The following is a 22,372-nucleotide window of genomic DNA, read 5'->3' as shown; positions in this document are numbered from 1 at the left end:
GCTTTATAAATACGACTGGCTGCTGGTGACACTGGTTTAGGCTGGGGCATTCAGGCTCCGGAGAAGGGTGGTATGGGTATCTGACAGCTCTGGTCTGCAAGGCTTCCTCCTCCCTGTTACCCGGCGTGATCGGTCCACGCTTGGATCTCCTTGCCTGCTGCCACCCACGGGGTAAGATCTGCTCCAAGGCCTGCAGCGAGACGATGCCCAGAGGCAAGGTGGTTGATGACAACCCAGGGTCTTCGTCCTCCACCTCCCCAGACGTCAGCCCCTGTCCAGGTGTCCCGTCCCTACACCTTTTCACCCACATGGGCCCTGGGTTGTCCTTGCCGTCCTCCGAGGAGGCTCGGGGAGGAGGATAAGCCCTGGGGTGCCACCGCCCCCGGGGCTGCAGGACCTTCCGGGCAGCCGGCGGAGCTCCTGCTGCCCTGCCCTCGCCGGCCGGGGAGGGGGCTGCGGAGGGGCCGGTTCGCAAGCAGGCGTTGACCTCTAGCGGCGAGCGGGAGCCTGCTCGGGTGCGGGGCGGGCCGGGCCGGGACAGGAGCGGGGGGCTCCTGCGGCTCAGCCCCGGGGCTGCCCGCGGCCCTGCCTGCCCCCGGGGCGCTCCCCGGGCTGCACCTCCCGCCTCAGAGACCCCGCCCACCCCGGCGACGTCACAGCGGTGACATCATCGTGTCGTCACCGCCTTTACGACCAATGAGGGGAATAAGAAAGCGATGACGTCACTGTCACGCGCGTCCTGCCGGCTTTAAATTTTAAATTGGCGGCGCGGCCAATCGGCTCGCGCCGGGCGCTGGCCTCGCCCTCCCGTTCGTCACGGACTGCCTCCGCCAATGGAATGCCGCGCTGTCCCGCACGTACGCCGCGACCGGCCAATCAGCGGAGAGCGCCGCTCGAACCGCCGGCGCCGCTCCTCCCTTCCGTCCCACGCCCGCCGCCAGCGCGGGAGCCGCATTGCGCAGGCGCAATGCGCCGCGGCCGCCTCCGCGGTCCAATGGGGAGCGAGGAGCGGGAGGGGGCGGGCGCTCGCCGGCAGCCAATGAGGGCGCGCGAGGTGAGGGCGCCAGCGCTTGTACCGGGCGATGGCGGCGGGCGCGCGCTGAGGGTGCTGGTGGGCTGCGCGCGGCGGGGCCGGGCGCCATGGCCTGCTCCCACAGCGTCGTGTTCCTGCTGGACACGGCCAGCCCGGGGCGGCGGGCGCGGCTCCAGCGCGGCGCCCTGCGGCTCCTCAACCACCTGGGCTGCCGCTTCGGCCTGTCCCGCCTCCGCTGGGCCTTCAGGTTCTTCGACTCGCTTGGGGGGCGCGGCGGGGCCTCGCGGGGCGGCGGCTTCCGCCCGCCGGGGCCCAGCGCCTGGGCCCGTTTCGAGGAGGAGATGGCGGAGCGGTTCGGGGTGCGGGGACCCGCCGCCGTCCTGCCTGGGCCGACGCCCCGCGCCTCCCTCACCCACAACGGCCTCAAGGAGACGCTCCTCGACTTCCAGTGGGACCGGCCGGAGATCGCCTCCCCGGCTAAGCCGCTCCGCAGGAGCCGGAGGACGGGGCTGGCCGCCGGAGAGCCCCCCGAGAGCCAGGCGCCCCCCGAGGGCTTTGTGAACGCTGTCTTCCTCTTCTCCCCCTGCCCCCACTCGCGGAGGGAGCTGCGGCAGTTCGTGTCGGGGAGCGACGCCCTTTCCTCCACTCGTGAGCTGCCCACGGCTCAGGAGCTGGCGGAGAAACTTCTGCCCAAGAGCGTCCAGGAGCTGATTGCGAATCAGAAAATCACGTTGTTCTGGGTAGACACTGCCGAGTGGTCTCAGGTAATGAGATGACACCTCACAGCTTCCAGCCTGTGAGTACTAGCGGGCCGTCTTCTATGCTACCCTCCCCTGTAAGAAGGGAGAGCAGTTTTTTCTGAGAGTAGTCTTTGAGTGGTAGGGAAGGATCTTCAGTTACTACTACATAATCTTGTTCAGCAGGAGACAGAAAACTGGAATGGCAGTCAGTCATGTGGAGACTGAGCTATATCTGCAATTGAGTAGTTGTACAGTGTTTATTGATGGGTCGTCTCGTGCTTTGAGTTAGGTGGGAGTTACAGCTATTCAGAATTGCAGATAAGCAGACTGGTAGTTCAGGTATCTAGATACCAGATTTGAAAACCCCAGTTTGAAATTACTGGCCAGCTCTTAATTCAGTGGGAATAGTATTTTCTTTATTGGATTCCTCTGAAGGCTAATAAAGTCCATAAAAACACTTGGAAAGCACTGTGTTTAGATGCTTTGTATACATTTTGTATGCCAATTTTTCTAAAAGCATGCAGTCTTTATTTGTATGAAGATTATCTCACTCCTACCATTAACTTGAGACCTCTCTGTTACTTTCAGCTGATCGAATCCCCAGATCATGTTGGGTACTGGACAATGTTTGAACTGATCTGTCAGATGGGAGGCACCATTTTGCCAGCTGAAACCTTAGTGCAATGTTTGAGTCACCACAGGGCAAGTCTCGCTCATGGCTTTTTTGGACACTCGAGTTCCCCAGTGCCACAGACTGTGCCTTGGACCACGCTTCTGCCATTGGACGCAACTTTGAACTGCTTGTTCTCGAAGCCTTCTGTATTTCAAGCAGTATTCCCCCAGCAAGAAGGAATGTTGTTTCTCAGCATGCCTGGTAAGAAAAAAAAAGCAAAGATAGGTGTGCATAGTAATCACTGTGATCTCTCATGCAGGGTCCTTGATGAGTTTCCCTTGCAAACAGTACATGTAGAAGTAACTTCAGATATTGAAAAGCCTAAGTTTACCTAGTTCATCTGATTGTTACTGTTCCTCTGATTGTTGATTGCTATTAGCACATATTTCTGATTTAGTCTCTTTGGTTTTCCGTGCTTCCAGAAGTTTGGGTGCATGAAGAGCTCTTTGCTGGTCCCACCTCATACAGGTGTATACCCTGTTCTTATACACACTTTGTCTCAGCTTCAATTTAGCTAAACTAAGAACACAAATAAAAAGCCTCTTCTAAAGAAAATGGATTAGCTTTAAAGCAACATGCAGTGCACGTTGGCTTTTTAGTGGTTCCTTCGTGCACTCAGCTTCTTTTTCAGAGCTCAGGGATGAAGTCAGTTCTGCAGTACGTTTAACGTAGAGCTGTTCCCTGTTTAATCTTGGAACCTTTTTTTCATTGTCTCTTCATCTAGATGAAAACCTCATTTTACTTTAGGACTTTTGCTTTATCTTATCCTTGCACAGGAGGGAATGAGCCGGAAAGCTGTGCTGTGATCCTGGAACCCCTTGCCATGAGCCAAAGACAGCTGCATTGTCCAGTCAGCATCTTTCTGAAAGGCAGCTTGACAGCTTGGAGCTTGGTGCAGGCTGGTCATTTTGTCACAGAGAGCTGGATAGTGCAGAGCGCACGGGCTGAGCAGGCAGAACATAACAGGTCACTGTTTCATCAGCTGTTAAGGAGTCTAGTGACTGAAGAACTGCACATGGTAAATCTTTCTCTTTGTCCCAAACTAATACCTGTTCTGAAATGGGCTGTGACAAAGGGGGTGACATTGTATCATGTTGTGAGAACAGCAATAGTGGTATTTGTTGCACTGCGAATTGCTCATTTGGAGCTCAATTCAGAGCGTTCTTTAGGAGATCATGTAAATCTATAACTTATAAAGTATCTGTACCCCATTAGGTCTCTATTTCTAGATAATGTAAACTTTTATCTTTTTTAAAATGTAGGTTGCTGAAGTATCTCTCTCTAAAACTTGGTTCCCCTGCACTGCTGTTTTATCACCACTTTCTGAGAGTACTGCAGTTCTGACTGTTCTCGGTACTGAGAAGACTGCTGAAGTTGAGCGATGCAACCTTGAAGGAGCTGTAGTGGAGAACTCTTCCCAAGACCATGCTCTTCACCTCCCAGATATTGTGAATAGTGTGTTGGGTAAAACTGACACATTGGCAGAGGATTCTCTGACCAGTATGGGTAGGTGTCAGGAAATGCAAAACTTACTGCTTTTAATTGTCTTTACATTTGATTTGGAATGGAAAAATCTAAAGCTAATGATTTCCTCTGTGAGGAGTCTCTCATTTTTGGGACTTGTTCATTTCATCTTGTCTTCTGTGGCTCAAGCCTTGTGATGTGATGCAGAAATCTGCATGGGTGTACCTTTCTGTTTTATTGACGGAGCATCAGTTTCTATTAACTTGTAGATAAAGCACAGCTACTTGTGCTTGGGGACAAGTTTTTAGCATGAAGTTTCCTAAAATGTGTCACATGGGCCATCCCTGACCAGTAAAGCCTTTGGGTTTGGCTACAAGGAGGCTGCTTTTAGCTCATCTGTTCTGTGTTAGAGTGGATCTTAGGAGTCTCCCTGCCTGATGTATTGGCTATTAAATTGCCCCTCCAGGAGCAAAGGTTTGGAAACCTCTGCTTTAGAGCATCTGCGAAGGCTGAGAGGACCTTCTGCCGCTTCATTTAGTTTCCTTCTAAATTGTTGTGTGTCTGCTCACAGGAGAAGAAACTCCTCCTGTGCCAGAGTGGGTCCAACGGGAGCTGTCCTATACAGGGGGCTGGCATCCTTCAGTGTTTGAAGCATGGTATCCTGCATCGAACGCTTGTGGAGCGAGCTCAGATCTGATGGAGTCATTCAGGTATCTTTCTGAAACATGTTTCTGAGTAATAATCAAGGATTTCTGCTTCCTGTTAAGGGAGTATGGCTGTAGTGTTGCTCAGAGTTCTAGAATTAAATGCTTCTCTTAGGGCTTTTATTTCTATACTCAGTTTACTGTGTGCTGTTGCTTCCTTATGTCTTGGTGTATAGACAAAAGGAACTGGGAACAGCACGTTTGGGTAGCAACTTGTGTGGATTAAGATCTTGACAGTTTCAGGAGTGACTTACAATGACCTAATCTACTTGGGGAAATGCCAGACTTCAGCTCTTACGGTACCATAAGGTCCACTGCAAAATACTGAAGATAGCGGTCGTGTTGTTGCAGTTAGTATTTAGTAGAAATGAATAAGCTTGCTTTCTTCAAAGAGCTTGCTGACTAAACATTAAAAAAAAAGCCTAATGCAGGATAGCTTAATGCAAAATTGCTCATGTAGTTTTGTGGCATGGGTCGGTGGCATATCCATTGTACGTCAGGCAACTCTTTGTTATCCTTGTTTCTAACTTGGTGTGACCCTTTTAAGAGGGTGGTTTGGTGTTTTTTTATCTTTTAAGCAAGAATTTGGGGGAGCAGGCATTGGAAGAGTACTGGCATGTGTTACTTGCCCTATATTGCTGTGGACTGGCACCCAGAATCCACTGGGAACAAGGGATATGCCTCTCACTCCCATATTTTTTGGTAACTATTGAATGGCTCTTTTATGTAGGCTCCTGCAGGCTCCTTGTGCTAATGGGAAGGATGATGCAGACCAATCTCAAGTGGAACTCTCAGAAAGTCTGTGTGAGCTGTACCAGAGAAAATTCAGTGAAACATCTGCTGCAGCTGGACAAGGAAATAACAAAAAAAGACGTATGTATGCTTTGGGATTATATTATTATCAATTAAAGATGATAAAGACTTCTCAGCAGGTCTTTGAATGCATGAATCCTAGAGATCTGTACTCTCCGGAGTAGTGGCATGCTTTTAGATTTTTTTTTTAGAGACAGCTCAATTTACATATTAATATTAAGATTGTCCTTTAGTACAGCTCAAATGGCTCTAATTCAAGGCTGTGCAGTGACTGACAAAACTGTTAAAAAGCAGTATGCTGAGCTCTGCAGTTTCGCTAGCTGTTGAAATGGGGACTGTTCCAACTACTAGTAAATATTGCAACCTCTCAACTTCGTTCTAATTTGGAGAAATAAAACACTTTTTTGTAGAAGAGTTTAATCCTTGCATTTCAGTATCACAGCTGCATATACCCTGACCTGATGTATCTCTTAAGTCTTGCTCTGTCAGCTATTTCTATTTCTGTGACATAAGATTGCTTCCTATATATGTAACTTCTGATTATACCTATATAACTTAGAGCATCAGTTTTCTCTTGCTTTTTACTTGGAGAAGTAGCTGCCTGCTATGGAGCTCTTTCATGGAGAAATACAAACCTTTTGGGCCATGTTTCCCACTAGAAGGTTACTAATCTCACTTGACAGTAACACAGAACTCAGAATTATGCTCTGTCTTGGGTGGAGTTCCAGCCCCGGTGTGTCTGATGGTAGAACTTCCTTTTTGTGGCATTGCAGGTGGGGTTCCCCGGACTCCAGTCAGGCAGAAGATGAAAACCATGTCCAGATCCCTGCAGATGCTCAATGTAGCAAGGCTGAACGTAAAAGCTCAGAAGCTTCAACCTGATGGTGCGCCACCAACAGTGAATGAGAAGGTTCCACAGAAGCTTTCAGGAAAAAGATTGGATGAAAAGGTGGAAGAAAAGGAAAAAGCACTTAAAATATCAGTAGGTGTGTTATCAGTCCTGATATTTGTAGGAGGTCATATGGATTTTTATGAAAGGAGAAGGGAAGGATCATAAGGGAGTACTGGGTGCTAGGGAGAAGATCAGTGTTTGAGTTATCTAAAGCTTGGTGTGGAGTGGTTGTTTTTTTTTTTTCCACCCTTCTCCAAGTTAGTTTCTGTAAATGTTTACCTTTACAGAATGTGTTACAACTACTCCTTGGGGTGAGTTTCCTGCCTTATCTCCATCTGAAAAAAGTGATAAGGAACTACCTTTTTTTTCTCTTTAACCAAAAGAAATAGAGGGAAGCACCCTCTCTACTAATTATGCAGAAGTAAAGGGAATTTCTTGGCTGCTACAGTAATCTGAAAGCTTGCTGGTCTACTTGGAACTGAGTTTATCATTTGCATGGGTCTGGAACTGGGACTGCTTCTGTTAGTGTTCTGTGGTCTGGATGTGTCTTTGGAGAAAATCTCTTGATGATCCCCTCTGTTCCCCTCTTCAGCTGGAATGAATGTTTTGTCAGTAAAGTGTGGTGAACTGGCATTTAGTTAACTTAGACCATTTTCCTTGCAGACTTCAAAACTGAGGAGGCACTGCAGTCCCATTTAATTGCAAGCTACCAGAAGGCTGTTGCTGAGGGAGTTCTTTTGTCTGTGTGTGCCCAGAATATGATTATGGCCATAAAAAGGTTCTTGAAAGTACAAGATGCCAAAGAGAAAGAGGTAGGTAAGAGCATGTGGGCTGGGTTGTTACTGATCTGGAAATGTAAAGTTTACTATTTCAGGCTACCTTTCCTTCATCTTACCTGAAGTTTTATGCACAGTTGCACATAGTCACAACCACTAGCTACTATCTATGCTGACTAGTAGTGAAAAACTGTAGGTAGGTGTAAAGAATGTAGGAAAATCCAGTTCAGTTATCGGTTTACACCTTGGGTAAAGACTGCAACAGATGTCTTTCCTTTACATTGATCTCATTCTCAATTCTAATTTCACTTACTCAAAGACAGTATTTTAAAAAAAAACGTTCTTGCAAACTGTATTTTAAAAAGAGTGCATCTTCTGGTTTTGCTTTATGTGGCAAACCTAGGCCTACTACTTCTCCAGGAAAGAGAAATAGCTTAAACTATTTCTTACAATGTTTAACGCTAGCTATAGACTCAAAGTAACTCACTGAAACCAAGACTGGTAAACTTGAGTCACTGAAAAAAATACTGTGAAAGGCAAATTCATAGTTACTGAAGAAGGCCTGAAGCTGTGAGCAGGTGACCTTGTCTGTGATTTCAAGCTGTAAGTTCTACAAAGTCTCATGTCATTGTGACTTTGCTACTGAAAGAAAAAGAGAATTCTTCTCCTTGAAGGAGAAATAAAAAAATAGCTATTCCCTAAAAAATGGGGTCAAGAGAGGAGGGGATAAAAACCTGTCCTGAAGACTTGAAGTTTTTGCTGTAATTATGTGTCTCTGCAGGTGGCCTGTGTGGAAAGTGTCAGAAACCATCTCCTGAAGACCAGCAAAATGCTCAGACAACAGCATGGATTACAGAAAGAGACCAAAGTTGGAGAGTAAGGGACATTCTATTTACTAAAACTTCTGAGACACTGTGGAGTTGGTTAGCAATCTTTAAGGGTGGATTTTTTTTGTACAAGATGGAGAAATATTTACATGGGTTAAATATTCCAAGGAGAATCTCTGGTTGCAGTGAAAACGCTTCAATAAATGCCAATATACATAAGCTGTGTGATAAACATTGCAGCCTATATCTGAAATGAGGTGTCTCCCCTGCTGCCAAAATGAAATGCTAACCAAATTATGCCGTCAAATGGAGTCACTCTCCCTCCCATTGCTTTTTTGAGCAGCATACCTTTTGCAGTAAATATGATTCCACCAGAAAAAAAGGCAGTGAATGATTATTTGTTTTCTTAGGTGCCGACTTCAGGTATTTTTGCGCCTTGAGTTATGTCTTCAGTGCCCTTCACTGCAAAGCAACACTGACAAAATGGGGCAGCTGTTAGAAGAGGTGAGTAAATTATAGACCAGGTTGTGGTTTTTGACGGCACTAGAAATGCAGACCTGGAACCTGTAGTTTTCCCTTGATTTTACTGTAACACTTCATGTTCCTTGCTGAAAAAGAGTTGGTGTTGCAGCTGTCACAACTTAATCCATTTTCCCACCTGACTTTCTTTCCAGGTGACAGATATGCTGCGCATTTTATGTCTGACTGAAGACCCAGGGTATCTTACAAAGTTTCTAGAGGAAATACTAGAATTGTAAGTTCTTTAGCATGACTTAAGTGTTACTAGGGACTGTTGTTTTGGTTGCATATCTTTGAGATAAAAGCAATCTACAGCTTTGATTTACTCCATCTTTGTAATTTTCAGAAGTTTAGACAATGTTCTCTGTTATGCTTATTTTGATTAAAGAAAAAGCAGCTAAGTAAACTAATGAGAAAAAAAGTTGATCTTCAGTTGGTTTTTTTAGTTGACGTTTAAAAACAAAGATTTAGTTCAAACCTTGTGATTGAAACGCCAACTGTTTTGTGGGGCGTTGTATTTGATGTGGGTTCTCTCTGCTCTAGGTATATAAATTCTATACCGAAGACCCTTGGAGATATTTACTACGGTCTTGGTACACAAATACCCCCGAAACTGGCGTCTGTTCTGCCTTCAGATTTCTTCAGTGATGACTCTGTGACTCTGGATAGCAAATCCCCAGACCTTCCACTGTCTCTATCATCTGCCTTAACTCCCAGCACTGTTTGCCTACGCAGTGAGAGTGATCAGCTGGAGGAGCTGCGCACCAGATCTGCCAAAAAGAGAAGGTAATAATTCCAAATAGGAGGCAGCTTGTTGCAGCCTGGGCTGTGGCTGAGGAGTTTATATCTGAACTACAGCTCAATCATCTTTGTTTCTGTTGCTGAAGAGCTGGTTGGGGTCAGCTGACACCTGCTGATAGCTCTGCAAGCCTTAGAGAGATATTAAAGGCTCCAGTTTTTCATCTGAACTTAGCATTGTTGACCATGTGAAAGTGTAAACTTGATCCTGTATGTGTATCTTGTGCACAAGTAGAGTTCACAAGCATCTTCCGTGAGAGGCAGAGGATGTTCTACTATGCAGTAGGTGACCCTATATTGTCAGTTAAATCTGCGATTTACTGTAGACCTTTATGTTGAGGATCCTGTGTGCACTTCAGCAAATTGTGAAATGAGTTTTAACACCACCTTAAAGTTAGGTATAGCTATTTATATTGTAAATCATCTTTGCGTTTTGAGGTACCAATGCAATTTGCAGTCTGAATTTAGGTAGAGACGTCCTCTCTCTAGAGTCAAACCTACTAGTTTGATAACTATACTTCTGATCTTATTTTAACTTAATCTTTGTATATTTTCTAAAGGAATAATGCATTAGCCAGACACAGGAGCATGACAGAAGCACCACAGAACTTGCGTCAAATTGAGATTCCCAAGATAGCCAAGAATCCCATCAGAAAGGTAAAACACTTCCAAAAGGATTGTGTGTGGGTGGGTTCTGCAGGAGTGCAGCAGTGTTGCGAAGTGACACTTGAGTGCAAAAACTCTTGCTCTGTATTCACTTAGTAAGTATGCCCTGTATCAGCTGGGCAGAGATCAAAATTGTTTTGAAGGAGAAATTGAAGTAATGTGTGATTCAGATTTTACAGTTAATATTCATAATGGTTAAACATAACATTAAGCTGCTAGCGAAGCTAACTTCTATTTTTGTTTCAGGAGACCTTGCGTTCTTACCTTGCCACTGAGAAGTCCCAACAGATGCCTTTGTTGCAGAAAGAAGCAGTGCAAGGTATATTGACTTCTAGCTTTTCCATGGAAAGGTGCGTCTTCAGCACATGTTCTCCCTGTAAATTTTGGTGAGCCATGATGAAATTATGCTGAAGCATGCTGGAAATCTAAAGGAAGTTTTGCTGAATTGTGCAAAAACTTTGAGGGAGGAAAAAAAAATCACTGTATGCTGTGTGTGCTCACATGCAGAAAACTTAAATCACATATCCTGAAAAGAAAACCTTTCCATTCTTCCTTGAATCTTGCAATTATTTCCATCTTCTCTGTCCTGAAAAGGAAGTGAGGACAAGAGTGAACTCCAGTATCTGGAAACAGGATATCTCTCTGCAAAATACATAATAAAATGAAATCCCGCATGTATTTCCTGAACCAACATGTCCTTCAGTTGATACAGCTCACTTAACGTTGCTCAGTCTAGGACAGAGACTGACCTACCTCTCTGCTATGGCATCTGCTTGTAGCTTATTGCTGGAATAATGCAAATAACACAAATTTATAAGAGAAGTCCAGAATGGATCTAGAGGAGCACATGTTCCAACAGCAGAAAAACAACTTTTCAATGTTTTGTGGCCTCTAAAAAGTTTTTCTATGCTAGTATGTGATGTTCCCATCTCTAGTGGCCTGACAGAATTATCTTTCTATGATTTTTTTTCTTTTCCCCTTTTTTTTTTTTCTTTTAATCTGACCATTTCTTGCTTTGTCTTGCCCCACAGAGGTTACAAAGGTTAGGAGGAACCTCTTCAATGAAGAGATACTTTCACCATCAAAAAGGTCTATGAAGAAGATGCCTAGAAGCCATTCAGTATCTGCTGTGGAAGGCTTAAGATACAAATGTACCGATGAAGGCACTAAAGGTAGGACATGACTTGCAGGTATAGGATTGTTGTGAAAGAGCTTTTCCTAAAATTCCTATTCTTGTGTCCTCAGTTCTATGAAACAATGATGTGTTTTTAATGAAGGAGAAGATATTTTAGATCGTTGCTGTGGTGTTTGGAGGGTGAATAGGATGGTGTTGAAACTGAAACCTATTTTTTACTGATCTCTAAATCTCAAAAGAAAACTGGTGTTAAGAATGCTTGGTTAAAAAAGGATCTATGAATGAAAGATGAGGAATGGAAGTTATCTCAGTAGGTTAATTATGTCTGAGACAAAGTCAGTACTGTTAATATTGAGAGAGTAGGAAGGAAATGTAGACACTGGACTCTGAAATGATAGCTTATGAGTGCTGGGAAACTGATGCACAATGATTCTATATTGGCTGTCATTCTTAAACTGAAGCCTATACAAAACTCTCTATTTTTTTTCTTAATTGCTTTATAATTGTGTGATGCTATAGCTTTTGCTTGATTTTTAGATCATCGTAAGTTACTGACCAGGAGAGTTGCAGAAACACCACTACATAAGCAGGTCTCCAGGAGACTACTACATAAGCAGATCAAAGGCCGGTAAGCTCTCTCTGAATTTCTTCAGTAAGTATTAGATGTCTAATTAATGGCTGCGAGCTCAAGAATCGTGTATCTTCTTGTGGTCAAAGTGTCTTCTTCACCGAAGGCAGTAAGAGAACCGGTGGAGGCTAAGTTCCATTGCCCAAGTGGGGAGAAATACTTCATTGGTGTGGGTGCTTCAAGGTCAGGGTGCTTTAATTCCTGCAGCTAACTTCTGTTTAGGTTCAGTTGCTGTTTTGAAGGCTTCTGAAGAGGCCTGTACTGTATTTTGTGGATTCCAGGCTGAAATTTACTTCCATGTAGAACTGTTACCTATGCAGCTAGACAGTTACCCACACTCAGTCCTATGTTAATAGGAGGCAAAGTGCTTACAAATTACTCAGAGTAGCCCACAAAGCAATATTTTGTTGTGGGATAGAGTACTGCTTTTCAATTTATGTGTTAAGTTCTGGTTTTGTAAATGTGAAGTGTGCTAAGTCCAAAACGTCTGCTGTTTCTCAAGGTCTTCTGATCCTGGTTGTGACACGGGGGTTGTAGAAGAATCTCCAGAGAAGGCTATAAATGGTATGCACTGATTTTTGACTGAAGGTGGTTTTGCTGTATTGTAGCTCGTAAGATGAGCATGCTTCAATTTAAGTAATTCGTGAGTAGTCAGTACAAAAGTCTTGTACTGCTCTGTTGGTGGCATACAGCCTCCTCTGATAGAACCACTTGCTGCTCACTGCTTTGACAACCCTGTACAGTAGAAGTTAAGAAAGAGGGGTAGATAGTAACTATTTTAAATTAAGATACATGAAGGACTTTGAGGGTAAACAAAATTCTGAGCTGTTATAATTGCTGTCAAACCAGCACATGTAAGGTTTTTTAATGTAACTTCAACGTGTGCTGTGACCCTAATACTCCTCTGATTTCTGCTGTAACAGATAGCCACCTGGCTCTGTGGAGTGTCTCTGTTGTGTTGGCTACTGCTGTTTCTTCTCCCCAGGAATGAAGAAAACAGCATAGTTGGGCAAGCAGGAAGATGAAATCACTGGTAAAAAGAGACAGGAGAATTAATGAATCATTTAACCTGGATGTAACTTGAACATGGCTTTTCTAGTGTTCTTTTTCTTTATAATTGCTAGAGAGGGATGAGAGTAATCATGACTTAGAGGAAGGGACATCGTGATTTCGAATGATACTTGTATGCATTAATATTCTAAATCCCCAAGAAAGTTGAAACTTTCTTTTTCTCATGCTTGCCTCCCTACATGAGATAGTTAGCTGTATGGAAGTTTCTTCTTAGTGTGTTCTTTCCAGTTACAGACTGCTCCTGAAGTTGCCCCCATTGCTGAGGGAGAAAGAAGGCTCAATCCCCAATATTCTTTTTCAGAAGCAGGTTTGAGAAGAAGCCCACGCATCAAACAGCTGTCTTTGAGTAGGACCTGCTCTGGTGTTTTCTATTCCCCTACACAGCCCAGCTCACAAAATTCACAGCAAGCCCATCAGGGACAAGAAGAGAGCTGTACACAGCAGGATGTAGAAGGTACTGAATGGCATTTGAGCAGGCTGATATTGGTGATCTGAAAAGCTGACATGGATAGCTCTGAGTTTGATCTGGCTCTACAAGAGACTGTAGGAAGCTAAGAGCTATCACGTAATATCTTCTGTAGAAAGAAATTCATCCACAGTAATTAATTTTGAATTGGGAACCTGAATTTGGAGGGTGGTAAGGCAGCTATTTCTATGATGAATACAGTCCCAACTTAAGAAACAGTCAGGCCCATCTAACAGAATACCACTGATTGTCAGTCTGCATTCTTTAAATGCAGTGAAATCCCTGTAAAATACGGGACAGAAATCCTAAAGCTTACTTTCAGTCTACTCTGTGGTAGCATAAAGCAATGACTGATGGGATCTTTGCTGGCTTTCTCAGTAGGATTATCAGCTACAAATGATGACATTTGGTTCTTTATATTGTACTTACTAGAATTCTTAGTCGTGAACCAGAATTTTCTTAAACTACAAGCTATAAATAGAATAAGAGGCTGAGCTATTTTGTACTTTTTTCTGCTAGAGCACTCTTTCTACAGATATTAGTTTCATATTGGAAAATAACAATAATTCTGGTGAAGCTTTAACATTTAGCTAGAAAAGAACATGCCAGGGCTATAGGCTTTGTACAGTACTTGTCCATATATCTGAAGTGATTGAGGCAATTGTTAGTGGCAGGTTACTTGGTGTTAGTTCAATTGTACTGTTCCACTTACAGGCATTAAGCAGCTTTCAGAGCGCCCCACTGTCCAGACTCCCAAGAGGTTTTTCTTCGGTGCAGTCATTGACACATGTAGTCCTGCAGTGAAGCCTTCACCTGGAAGGAGGAGAACAAGAAAAGGTCCTCTACACTTAGAGGAGCTGACTGCCTGTCAGGTAGAAGCACTTACCTCTCTTTCTTCCCATCCCCTTTCTCTATTTCTGTTTAGTGAGACCTACACATTTTAAATTTAGAGTTTAAGTCTAATCAAATGGGTTTTGTATGTTAAATCTTGAGAAGTAAATATCAAGAGGGGTAGATAATACTGCTGGAATAGAAGGAGCATGATTCTTTAATATTTTTTTTTCCCCTGTAGACGCCTAGAAAAACACCCCATAAATGTGCCCAGAAGCCACTGAATTCTGCCAGTAAGCTACCTAGGAGATCACCTCGCATTCTCCACAGGACACCTCAGAAGCTGGAGAAGACTCCTGGCAAAAGTCCAGCTGCTAAGCAGACTGCAGCTAGGTGTTTGGGAAAGTACTTTTCTCATCCTGTACACGGGGTCAAGTCACCGTCTGCGTTAACTGAAAGTAAGAGGGTTCACTTACTGCAGGTAACTTCTAAGGACTGTTCTCCAGCACAAAGGCTTTCCCCTCCTTGCAAAGAGGCTGCCTTACAAAGACCAGAACGTGAAGGGTTCGCAGTGCTCAGTGCCTCGTTATTACCTCTGACAGATTCAAATCCAGCTGCTTCTTCCCCCTCTGCCGTTCAGGAAAGATGTTTTGCAGAACTGCAAACTCCAAGGCGTTCCTTGCGATACCTCTCAAAATTAGCATCTCCAGTTGGTACTCGGAGGCAAATCCTACCAAAGGAAATTCAGGTGGAGTCAGATCCATTATCTCAAGCAACTGAAAGTACTCCCAGGAAACCTGAAGATCCAGGTTCAAAATCAGGTGCCAGCTCACCGAGTGCAGAAATACCACAGCTCGTTGTGAGGCTAGACCCTCCCTTCAGTTCTCCTCTCCATGAAAGTTCCACGAACACTGTGGTAATCTGCTCTCCTTCCCGTGTGCAGGGTAGGGAGTCTGACTGGGAATCATCTTTTAAAAAATCTCCGGGTATTACTGGCACTTCACTGGGGTCCCTGGTTCACGCATCCAAGCAGGCCAAATGTGAACCGAACCCTGGAGGAAAGAACCTTGCACTTGCAACACCTGAAAATAAGGACAATCATCATGATGGTGGTAACTCTTCTGGAGAAAGTCTTCAGCTTTGTCAGTCCCAAGTTACTGAAGATACCCCTGTATGGGAAAAAAAACCCCAGATGGTGGTAGCGTCTCAGCAGTCTTCTCCAAGAGAGGACTCAGAAAACTTGGAAAAGCATTTTTCCCCAAAGCCTTGGGCTGGAGGGCAGGCACATGGACAGAATGATGAGGTAGAGCGTGAGCAATTGGTTAAGGAGGGGAACTCCAGTGCAAACACCTGTGAGTCCTTCCTAAGTGGTTCTCAAACAGTTAGTGGTGACTTGGAACCAAGAACCCTGCTGAGAGAGGAATATATGGGGTCGAAGGCTCCAGGTCTGAAGAGACACTCCAAATTTGCCCTGAGTGCTTCACCTCCTATGCCGACGTCTGCCTATTCTTTACGCTGCACTGCAGACAGGAGGCAGCGGGAGGCTGCGGCGCGGATGGGGGATCCTCAACTTCCAGCCAAGTTCTCTACTCCTAAAAGTCATTGCAAACTGCCTTCTGCTAGCTCACCAACTTACGAAGTTGAGCTTGAAATGCAAGCTTCGGGCCTGCCCAAACTTCGCATTAAGAAAATTGGCTCTTGCTCATCGCTGGAAGTTCAACCTGAAGCAAGTGCCAGCAAATCCAAGGGACGAGAAAGCCCCTTTGGTGATCTTGCTATGGCCTGGTGTAGCAAGCACCCGGGAAAACTGGCAGCTGCTTGTGTCTCACCGTCCTGCTTTCGCTCTTTCCACAGTACGCCTGGGAAAGGTGGAGGACAGACCTACATATGCCAGTCATACACCCCAACAAGCTGTGCCTCTAACGCCACCTCCCCGTCCCCCTTAGAAGCAGGAGTTCCATGGACACCTTCTCCAAAGCAGAAGGGGAAGACAACCCCTGATGCTATCAATGACTGGCCTCGGAGAAAGAGAGCAGCAGGCAGCACTGCTAATGCTAGCTGTGGTCAAAGTGAGAAGAGTGCTGATGAACAGAAGAGAATGTCAACAGGCAGAGAGGGAGAGATGATCTTGGAGCACTGCAGCAGCAAAGTAACAAACAGTCTTGGAGAATTTGAACTGGAAGGGGTTTACAGGCTCCAGGATCAGGCATCTCCTAGTGACTCTGAACCCAGGGCTGATGAGGACTCTGCCCTTGGAACTTTTGGCTTGAAATCTCGGAAGCGGGTCTTTACGTATCTGTCGCCAGAAAAGGAGGAGAATTGTGATGCCAAGAGATCTTGCACTGAGAGGCGCAACCTGGATCTCACTGGCTTGTCCACGCATGAGGGCAGCAGAAGCAAATCAAGGACGGACTCTGTACTTCCTGAGAAACCAGGACCATGTGTGCTTGTAAGTCCTGAGCAGCACAGTTGTGTAACAGATGACGATGTCTTCCTTTTGTCAGGTAATTAAGTGGTATGAGTGACCCTCCATTGAAATTCAGAGATAATTAAAGATGTGGGGTAGGCAAGAACACAACTGATTTCTGTCTGACTATCTGTGGGAGAATGAGGTGGAGGAGGGAGAGTGGTTTGCCAATGACAGTGGAAGTTAATTATATGGAGAGGCAAACTGGCTGAGGTGGTCATCAATGGAGTATTAATGATGGGAGAGATCAGAGAAATGAAAGAGCTGGAGGCTGGAGGAATTGAAAGGTTGAGAACATGGGGAGGGAGGATCCCAGTTGCATCCAACTGGCAACTTGCTTGGGTTTGTGTTGGTGCCGCCAGCTGCTGCTGCTGCTCAGCATCCAGCACTGAAGCCAACTGTCTTTAAAGCTTGGCTGTTTCACTATATAGACTGGAGCCTTGACAGGGTAAGTCCTGTGGATGTTGGTATTTATTGGTGGTCCAATTCTTCTATCTGCCCGTGGTGGTGGGTCTGTTGAAAGTGAGTATCAGAAATTATTCCCTTGCTAGCGGTAATGTTGTGTTGGTAGGTATTTAAGTTTAAACTACCTCTTTGCTTTTGCTGTGGGTACAGGTGATTCAGCTGAGCTTGGTGAAGCAGGTGCTCTCAGCTCTGTAGGCAAGGCCTTGTGAATTTCAAATGCTTAATCCCATATTGTTCTATAAATTACATGAGGCACTATGCAGATGTTCTGTAGTCGTTGCATGCCCTGAAGCATTAAGCTTCAGTGTGTTTGCTCTTGCAAGGCAAGGTTTGTAGACAAAGGCAGTGTCTTACCCATTCAACGGGTATCAATGAGAAAAATGGGCAAATTTTAAAGCAACGTAAGTCCGTATTCAGGTCATGAAATAATAGCAGTATTAACCTTAAGCTGGTCCTGTAAGAGACTTTCTGTACCTACAGACCTTATTTTTGTATTTACAGATCATCACAGTTGTAATGGTTTTTCTTCCAGAACACGAGTTAATTGAAGAGTAACTGTTTAATAGGAGTGAAATGCTTTTCTAGTAAACCACCTGAGAAAATTAAATGTGCTCAAAGCTAATTCCAGACTATTGTTTACCTTTTGTGATGCCAGAAGCCCGCTGGGCCAGCCTAGATATTGTTTTCAGATAAACTTCCAAGTATCGCTTGTACTGATGGAGGTTTCGAGGTAGGATAAAGGCTGTGCATGAGACTTAGCTGAAAGCACTTGAGTTGTCAGTTTGCTGCAGCATCTCACTGTGCTTCTCCAGGCTCAACTCCACCAGTGAAGAGCGCGCTCTCTGCTAGCGGCCTTCTAGCACTGACTCAGTCTCCACTGCTGTGCCAGGGACAGACACCACCATCTCGGAGAAAGTGTGTCCAAGGTAACAACCTGTGCTGTGAGGAAAGGCTGGGCTCCAGCAAACGAGGGTGCTCCCTGCTTGCCTGCAACTGAAGAACAACAAAAGCATACTGTGCTAGGGCATTGTGCAGAAAGCCTGTGGCTCTAGCTGCCACTTCTGTATTCAGTGTCTCCATCTTGCATGCTTCCAAGAAACTTGGTGTGAACTGGGAAGTTTGGAAGGGAGGGGACATAGCAATGAAGAAAGAGTAGCTTAGCAGGAAGGGCAGCTTACTGTTCGTGGTGTTTTCAGTTGGTATTTGGCTTCTTGGAGTCACCAGTAACCTTTGGCAAACTGTGGCTTTAATTTATTCTTTCTATTTTGTAGAAGAGGAATCTGATGCCTTCCAAATTACTGCCAGCCAGGAGCTGTCTCCATTCCATGCCATGGCTTCCAGGAGGCGTCCCCTTAGCAGGACTTACTCACGGAAAAAGCTGCTCAGATGAAGTGTGGAGCCAGAACAGTATGGAAAACTGGGCATTATATCCCAGCTGTACAATGTGCTTTTTAACAAGGACCTTATATTTGGTGTTGGACTGGAGCTATCTTGTGCTGGAGACTCGATTCAAGTATATGATAGTGGAAATAAGGATTAAAAGGGTTTGGGTTTTTTTTTTAACCTCACTTGCAGCATCTCTCCATCCATTCAAAGCCTAGCCCAGTCTTTCTGGCATTTCTGCATGTGGTAGCTGAGTTCTGCAGTGGAAGTTCAGTTCTGTTAGGCAAAGAGGGAAAATTGTCACTTTTCTACAGGTTTCTTGTAAAATAAACTAATGTGAATTTTCATTGTGTCAATCAGAAATCTGTTTTTAGCCCAAGGGAAGGGTGAGGGATTGGGGCTGCAGGAAGAAGGATGCTGCAGGTGCGTGTGCCTGCTGTGTATCTTGTCCTGATACTAACTGGATCCCTCTGTTACTTGCATTCAGTTTGCCACAGCTTTGTGGGAAAATAACAAGCAGATTTACTCATTAATCTAGAGTGAATTACTCAGAAGTACTTGACAAATGACAAAAGAGTACAGATGGAGTAACTTCATTGTCCTTTTCTGCAGACTTGCAGAGACGACTGCCTGGGGAAACTTCCTTGAGATGTGAAACTTGCTGGGTAACTGGAGAGGACAATTCAAAGACTGTCTACCCAACTGAGTCACTGATTAAATAGTGACTTTGTTGCCTGTGAGACACATGCTTGCAGTCCAAGCCCATGAAGATAGCAGGAGCTGTGATTCAGTGCCTGAGACAGCCTACAAGGGCCTAAAACTGTGCATTATTATGAAGTTGCCGGGGGAGGGAAACTTCAATCCATCCCCCTTTTACCAGCTTGATGCCAGTACCAGCAATAGCGCCCAGAGCCTGGAGAGGGGTCACAGGACAGCAGGAGAGCACCTGAAGAGCAGCACAGAGGAATTCCAGCCAGTAAATCAGCTCAGATGGGCCTAGCTTAAATGCATCTCTGCATGGGGAATAAACAGGAAGAGCTAGGGGTATGCATGTGCCTGTAGGGCTACAATCTTACTGTCATCATGGAGATGTGGGGGGATGGCTCCTAGGACTGGAGCCTTGGGATGGAAGGACACAGGCCCTTTAGGAAGGACAGGCAGGAGAGACTGAGCCAGTGACCTGCTGGAGAGCACAGAGCTCTGCCTGGGGATGGGTGAGGAGCTGACCAGGAGCTTATGGGTCAGGATTAAAGGTGGGACTGGGACTGGAGATGTTATAGTGGGGGTCTGCTACAGGACACCTGACCAGACAGAGGAGCAGCCTCATGGTCACAAGCCCTGGTCCTCATGGGGGACTGCAACCACCCTGATATCCCTGGGAGGGACAACACAGCAGGGCATAAGCAATCCAGGAGGTTCCCTGGAATGTGCTGATGATAATGTCCTTCTTCAAGTGACAGATAAGCCAAGGAGGAGAGGTGCTGTGTTGGGCCTTGCTCTGACCAATGGGGAAGGGCTGAGGGGGAGTGTGAAGCTCAAGGGCAGCCTTGGCTGCAGTGACTGCATTAGTGGAGTTCAAGATCCTTAGGACAGCAAGGAGGATGTGCAGCAAGCTCACTACCCTGGATTTCAGGAGAGCAGACTTTGGCCTCTTCAGGGATCTGCTTGGCAGAGTAGCATGGGATAAAGACCTGGAGGGAAGAGAAAGCTGGTTATGTTTCAATTCATATTTAAGGATATTAAATTTCAATTAATATTCAAGGATAACCTCCTCCGAGCTCAGGAGGGCTGCATCCCAACAAAGAGGAAGCCGGGTAAGAACACCAGGAGGCCTTCATGGATGAACCAGGAGCTCCTGGACAAACTCAAATACAAAAAGGAAGCCTACAGAGGGTGGAAGCAAGGGCAGGCAGCCTGGGAGGGATACAGAGAAATTGTCTGAGCAGCCAGGGATCAGGTTAGGAAGGTCAAAGCCCTGATAGAATTTGGCCAGGGATGTTAAGGGCAAGAATAAAAGCTTCTGTGGGTACATCAGTGATAAAAAAAAAAAACACTAGGAGAAATGTGAGCCCTCTCCAGAAAGAAACAGGAGACCTGGTTACCCAGGACATGGAAAAGGCTGAGGTACTCAATGACTTTTTTTGTCTCAGTCTTCACTGCCCAAGATGCAGAAGGCGAAGCTGGAGACTGGAACAATGAAGAACCACCTGCTGTAGGAGAAGATCAGGTTCGAGACAATCTAAGGAACCTGAAGGTGCACAAGTCCATGGGACCTGATGAGCATCCACGGCTCCTGAGGGAACTGGTGGATGAAGTGGCTAAGCCATTATTCATTGTGTTTGAGAAGTTGTGAGAGTCCTACTAACTGGAAAAGGGGAAACATAACCACAATTTTTAAAAAGGGAAAAAAAGATGATCCAGGGAACTACAGGCCAGTCAGTCTCACCTCTGTGCCCAGCAAGGTCATGGAGCAGATACTCCTGGAAACTGCTGGGACACATGGAAAATAAGGTGATTGGTGGCAGCCAGCATGGCTTCACTAAGGGCAAATCATGCGTGGTGAGTTTGGTGGCCGCCTACAACAGTGTTACAGTGTTTGTGGATAAGGGAAGAGCAACCGACATCACCTACTTGGAGTTGTGTAAAGCTTTTGAAACTGTTCTACATGACATCCTTGTCTCTAAACTGGAGACACTTGGATTTGATGGAGGGACCACTCTGTGGATAAGAAATTGGCTGGATGGTTGGACCCAAAGAGTTGTGGTCCACAGCTCGCTGTCCAAGTGGACACCAGTGACAGGTGGTGTTCCTCAGGGGTTGGTGTTGGGACTGGTGCTGTTTAACATCTTTGTTGGGGACATGGACAGTGGGATTGAGTGCACCCTCAGCAGGTTTGCCAATGACACCAAGCTGTGTGGAGGGAAGGGATGTGCCATCCAGAGGGACCTGGACAAGTTGGAGACGTGAGCCTGTGCAAACCTCATGAAATTCCACAAGGCCAAGTGCAAGGTCCTGCACATGGGTCAGGGCAATCCCTAGCACGAATATAGGCTGGGTGATGAGTGGATTGAGAGCAGCCCTGTGGAGAAGGACTTGTGGGTGTTGGTGGATGGAAAACTAACTGTGAGCCAGCAAAGTGTGCCCACAGCCCAGAAAGCCAACTGTGTCCTGGGCTGCATCCAGAGCAGTGTGGGCAGCAGGGTGAGGGAGGGGATTCTCCCCCTCTGCTCCGCTCTCGTGAGAGCCCACCTGCAGTGCTGGGTCCAGCTCTGGGGGCCCCCAGCAGAAGGACATGGACCTGCTTGAGCGGGTCCAGAGGAGGCCACAAAGATGCTCAGGGGCTGGAGCCCCCCCCTGTGAGGACAGGCTGAGAGAGTTGGGGGTGTTCAGCCTGGAGAAGAGAAGGCTCCGGGGAGAGCTTACAGCAGCCTCCCAGTGCTTAAAGGGGCTGCAGGAAAGATGGAGAGGGACTCTATCAGGGGGTGTAGGGATAGGATGAGGGGTAATCGTTTTAAACTGAGAGAGGTAGATTTAGATCAGATATAAGAAAAATTCTTCCCTGTGAGGGCGATGAGGCCCTGGCCCAGGTTGCCCAGAGCAGCTGTGGCTGCCCCCTCCCTGGCAGGGTTCAAGGCCAGGTTGGACGGGGCTTTGGGCAACCTGGGCTAGTGGAAGTGTCCCTGCCCATGGCAGGGGCTTGGGACTAGGTGATCTTTAAGGTCCCTTCCAACCCAAACTATTCTGTGATTATCTTGGAAGGGCTGAGTTCTTCCTTTAGGATAGCAGTCCCATTGTCCATGGCTGGGTGTCAGGGAAGTCACCCCCTTATGTCTAGTGAATGCACAAGAAGCAGAGGGCTCTGAAGAGAGTGTGAGGTCATCCTAAAACCAGGTGTGGCAAGGCAGAAGTTTGCTACATTAAGGGGCTAGATGGTATTGAATGGAATTTATTTCCTAGAAACACTATTTGTTGCAGGAAAAGCTGTTTCCCTCTGCCAAAAGAGGAGGAACAGTGTGCTTAC

General features: G+C 46.0%; 1 protein-coding gene across 1 annotated transcript; it reads left to right on the top strand.

Moving 5' to 3' along the window:
- The first annotated feature begins 1,140 nt into the window (after positions 1 to 1,140).
- Positions 1,141 to 18,657, top strand: TICRR (TOPBP1 interacting checkpoint and replication regulator). The gene is made up of 22 exons (XM_074917018.1): positions 1,141 to 1,797; positions 2,362 to 2,647; positions 3,226 to 3,464; positions 3,709 to 3,952; positions 4,485 to 4,620; positions 5,345 to 5,487; positions 6,201 to 6,413; positions 6,983 to 7,131; positions 7,877 to 7,971; positions 8,333 to 8,426; positions 8,597 to 8,676; positions 8,985 to 9,227; positions 9,800 to 9,896; positions 10,152 to 10,224; positions 10,937 to 11,077; positions 11,578 to 11,668; positions 12,171 to 12,232; positions 13,041 to 13,193; positions 13,920 to 14,077; positions 14,278 to 16,540; positions 17,781 to 17,894; positions 18,240 to 18,657. The coding sequence occupies exons 1-22, from the start codon at positions 1,141 to 1,143 to the stop codon at positions 18,356 to 18,358; spliced, it is 5,850 nt and encodes a 1,949-aa protein (XP_074773119.1). The 3' UTR covers positions 18,359 to 18,657.
- Positions 18,658 to 22,372: the final 3,715 nt, after the last annotated feature.

The sequence above is a fragment of the Athene noctua genome, chromosome 13 (genome assembly GCF_965140245.1).
Source record: "Athene noctua chromosome 13, bAthNoc1.hap1.1, whole genome shotgun sequence".
NCBI lineage: Eukaryota > Metazoa > Chordata > Aves > Strigiformes > Strigidae > Athene > Athene noctua.
The sequence above is the reverse complement of the archived record's forward strand: the minus strand, read 5'-3'. Positions and strand labels throughout refer to the sequence as shown.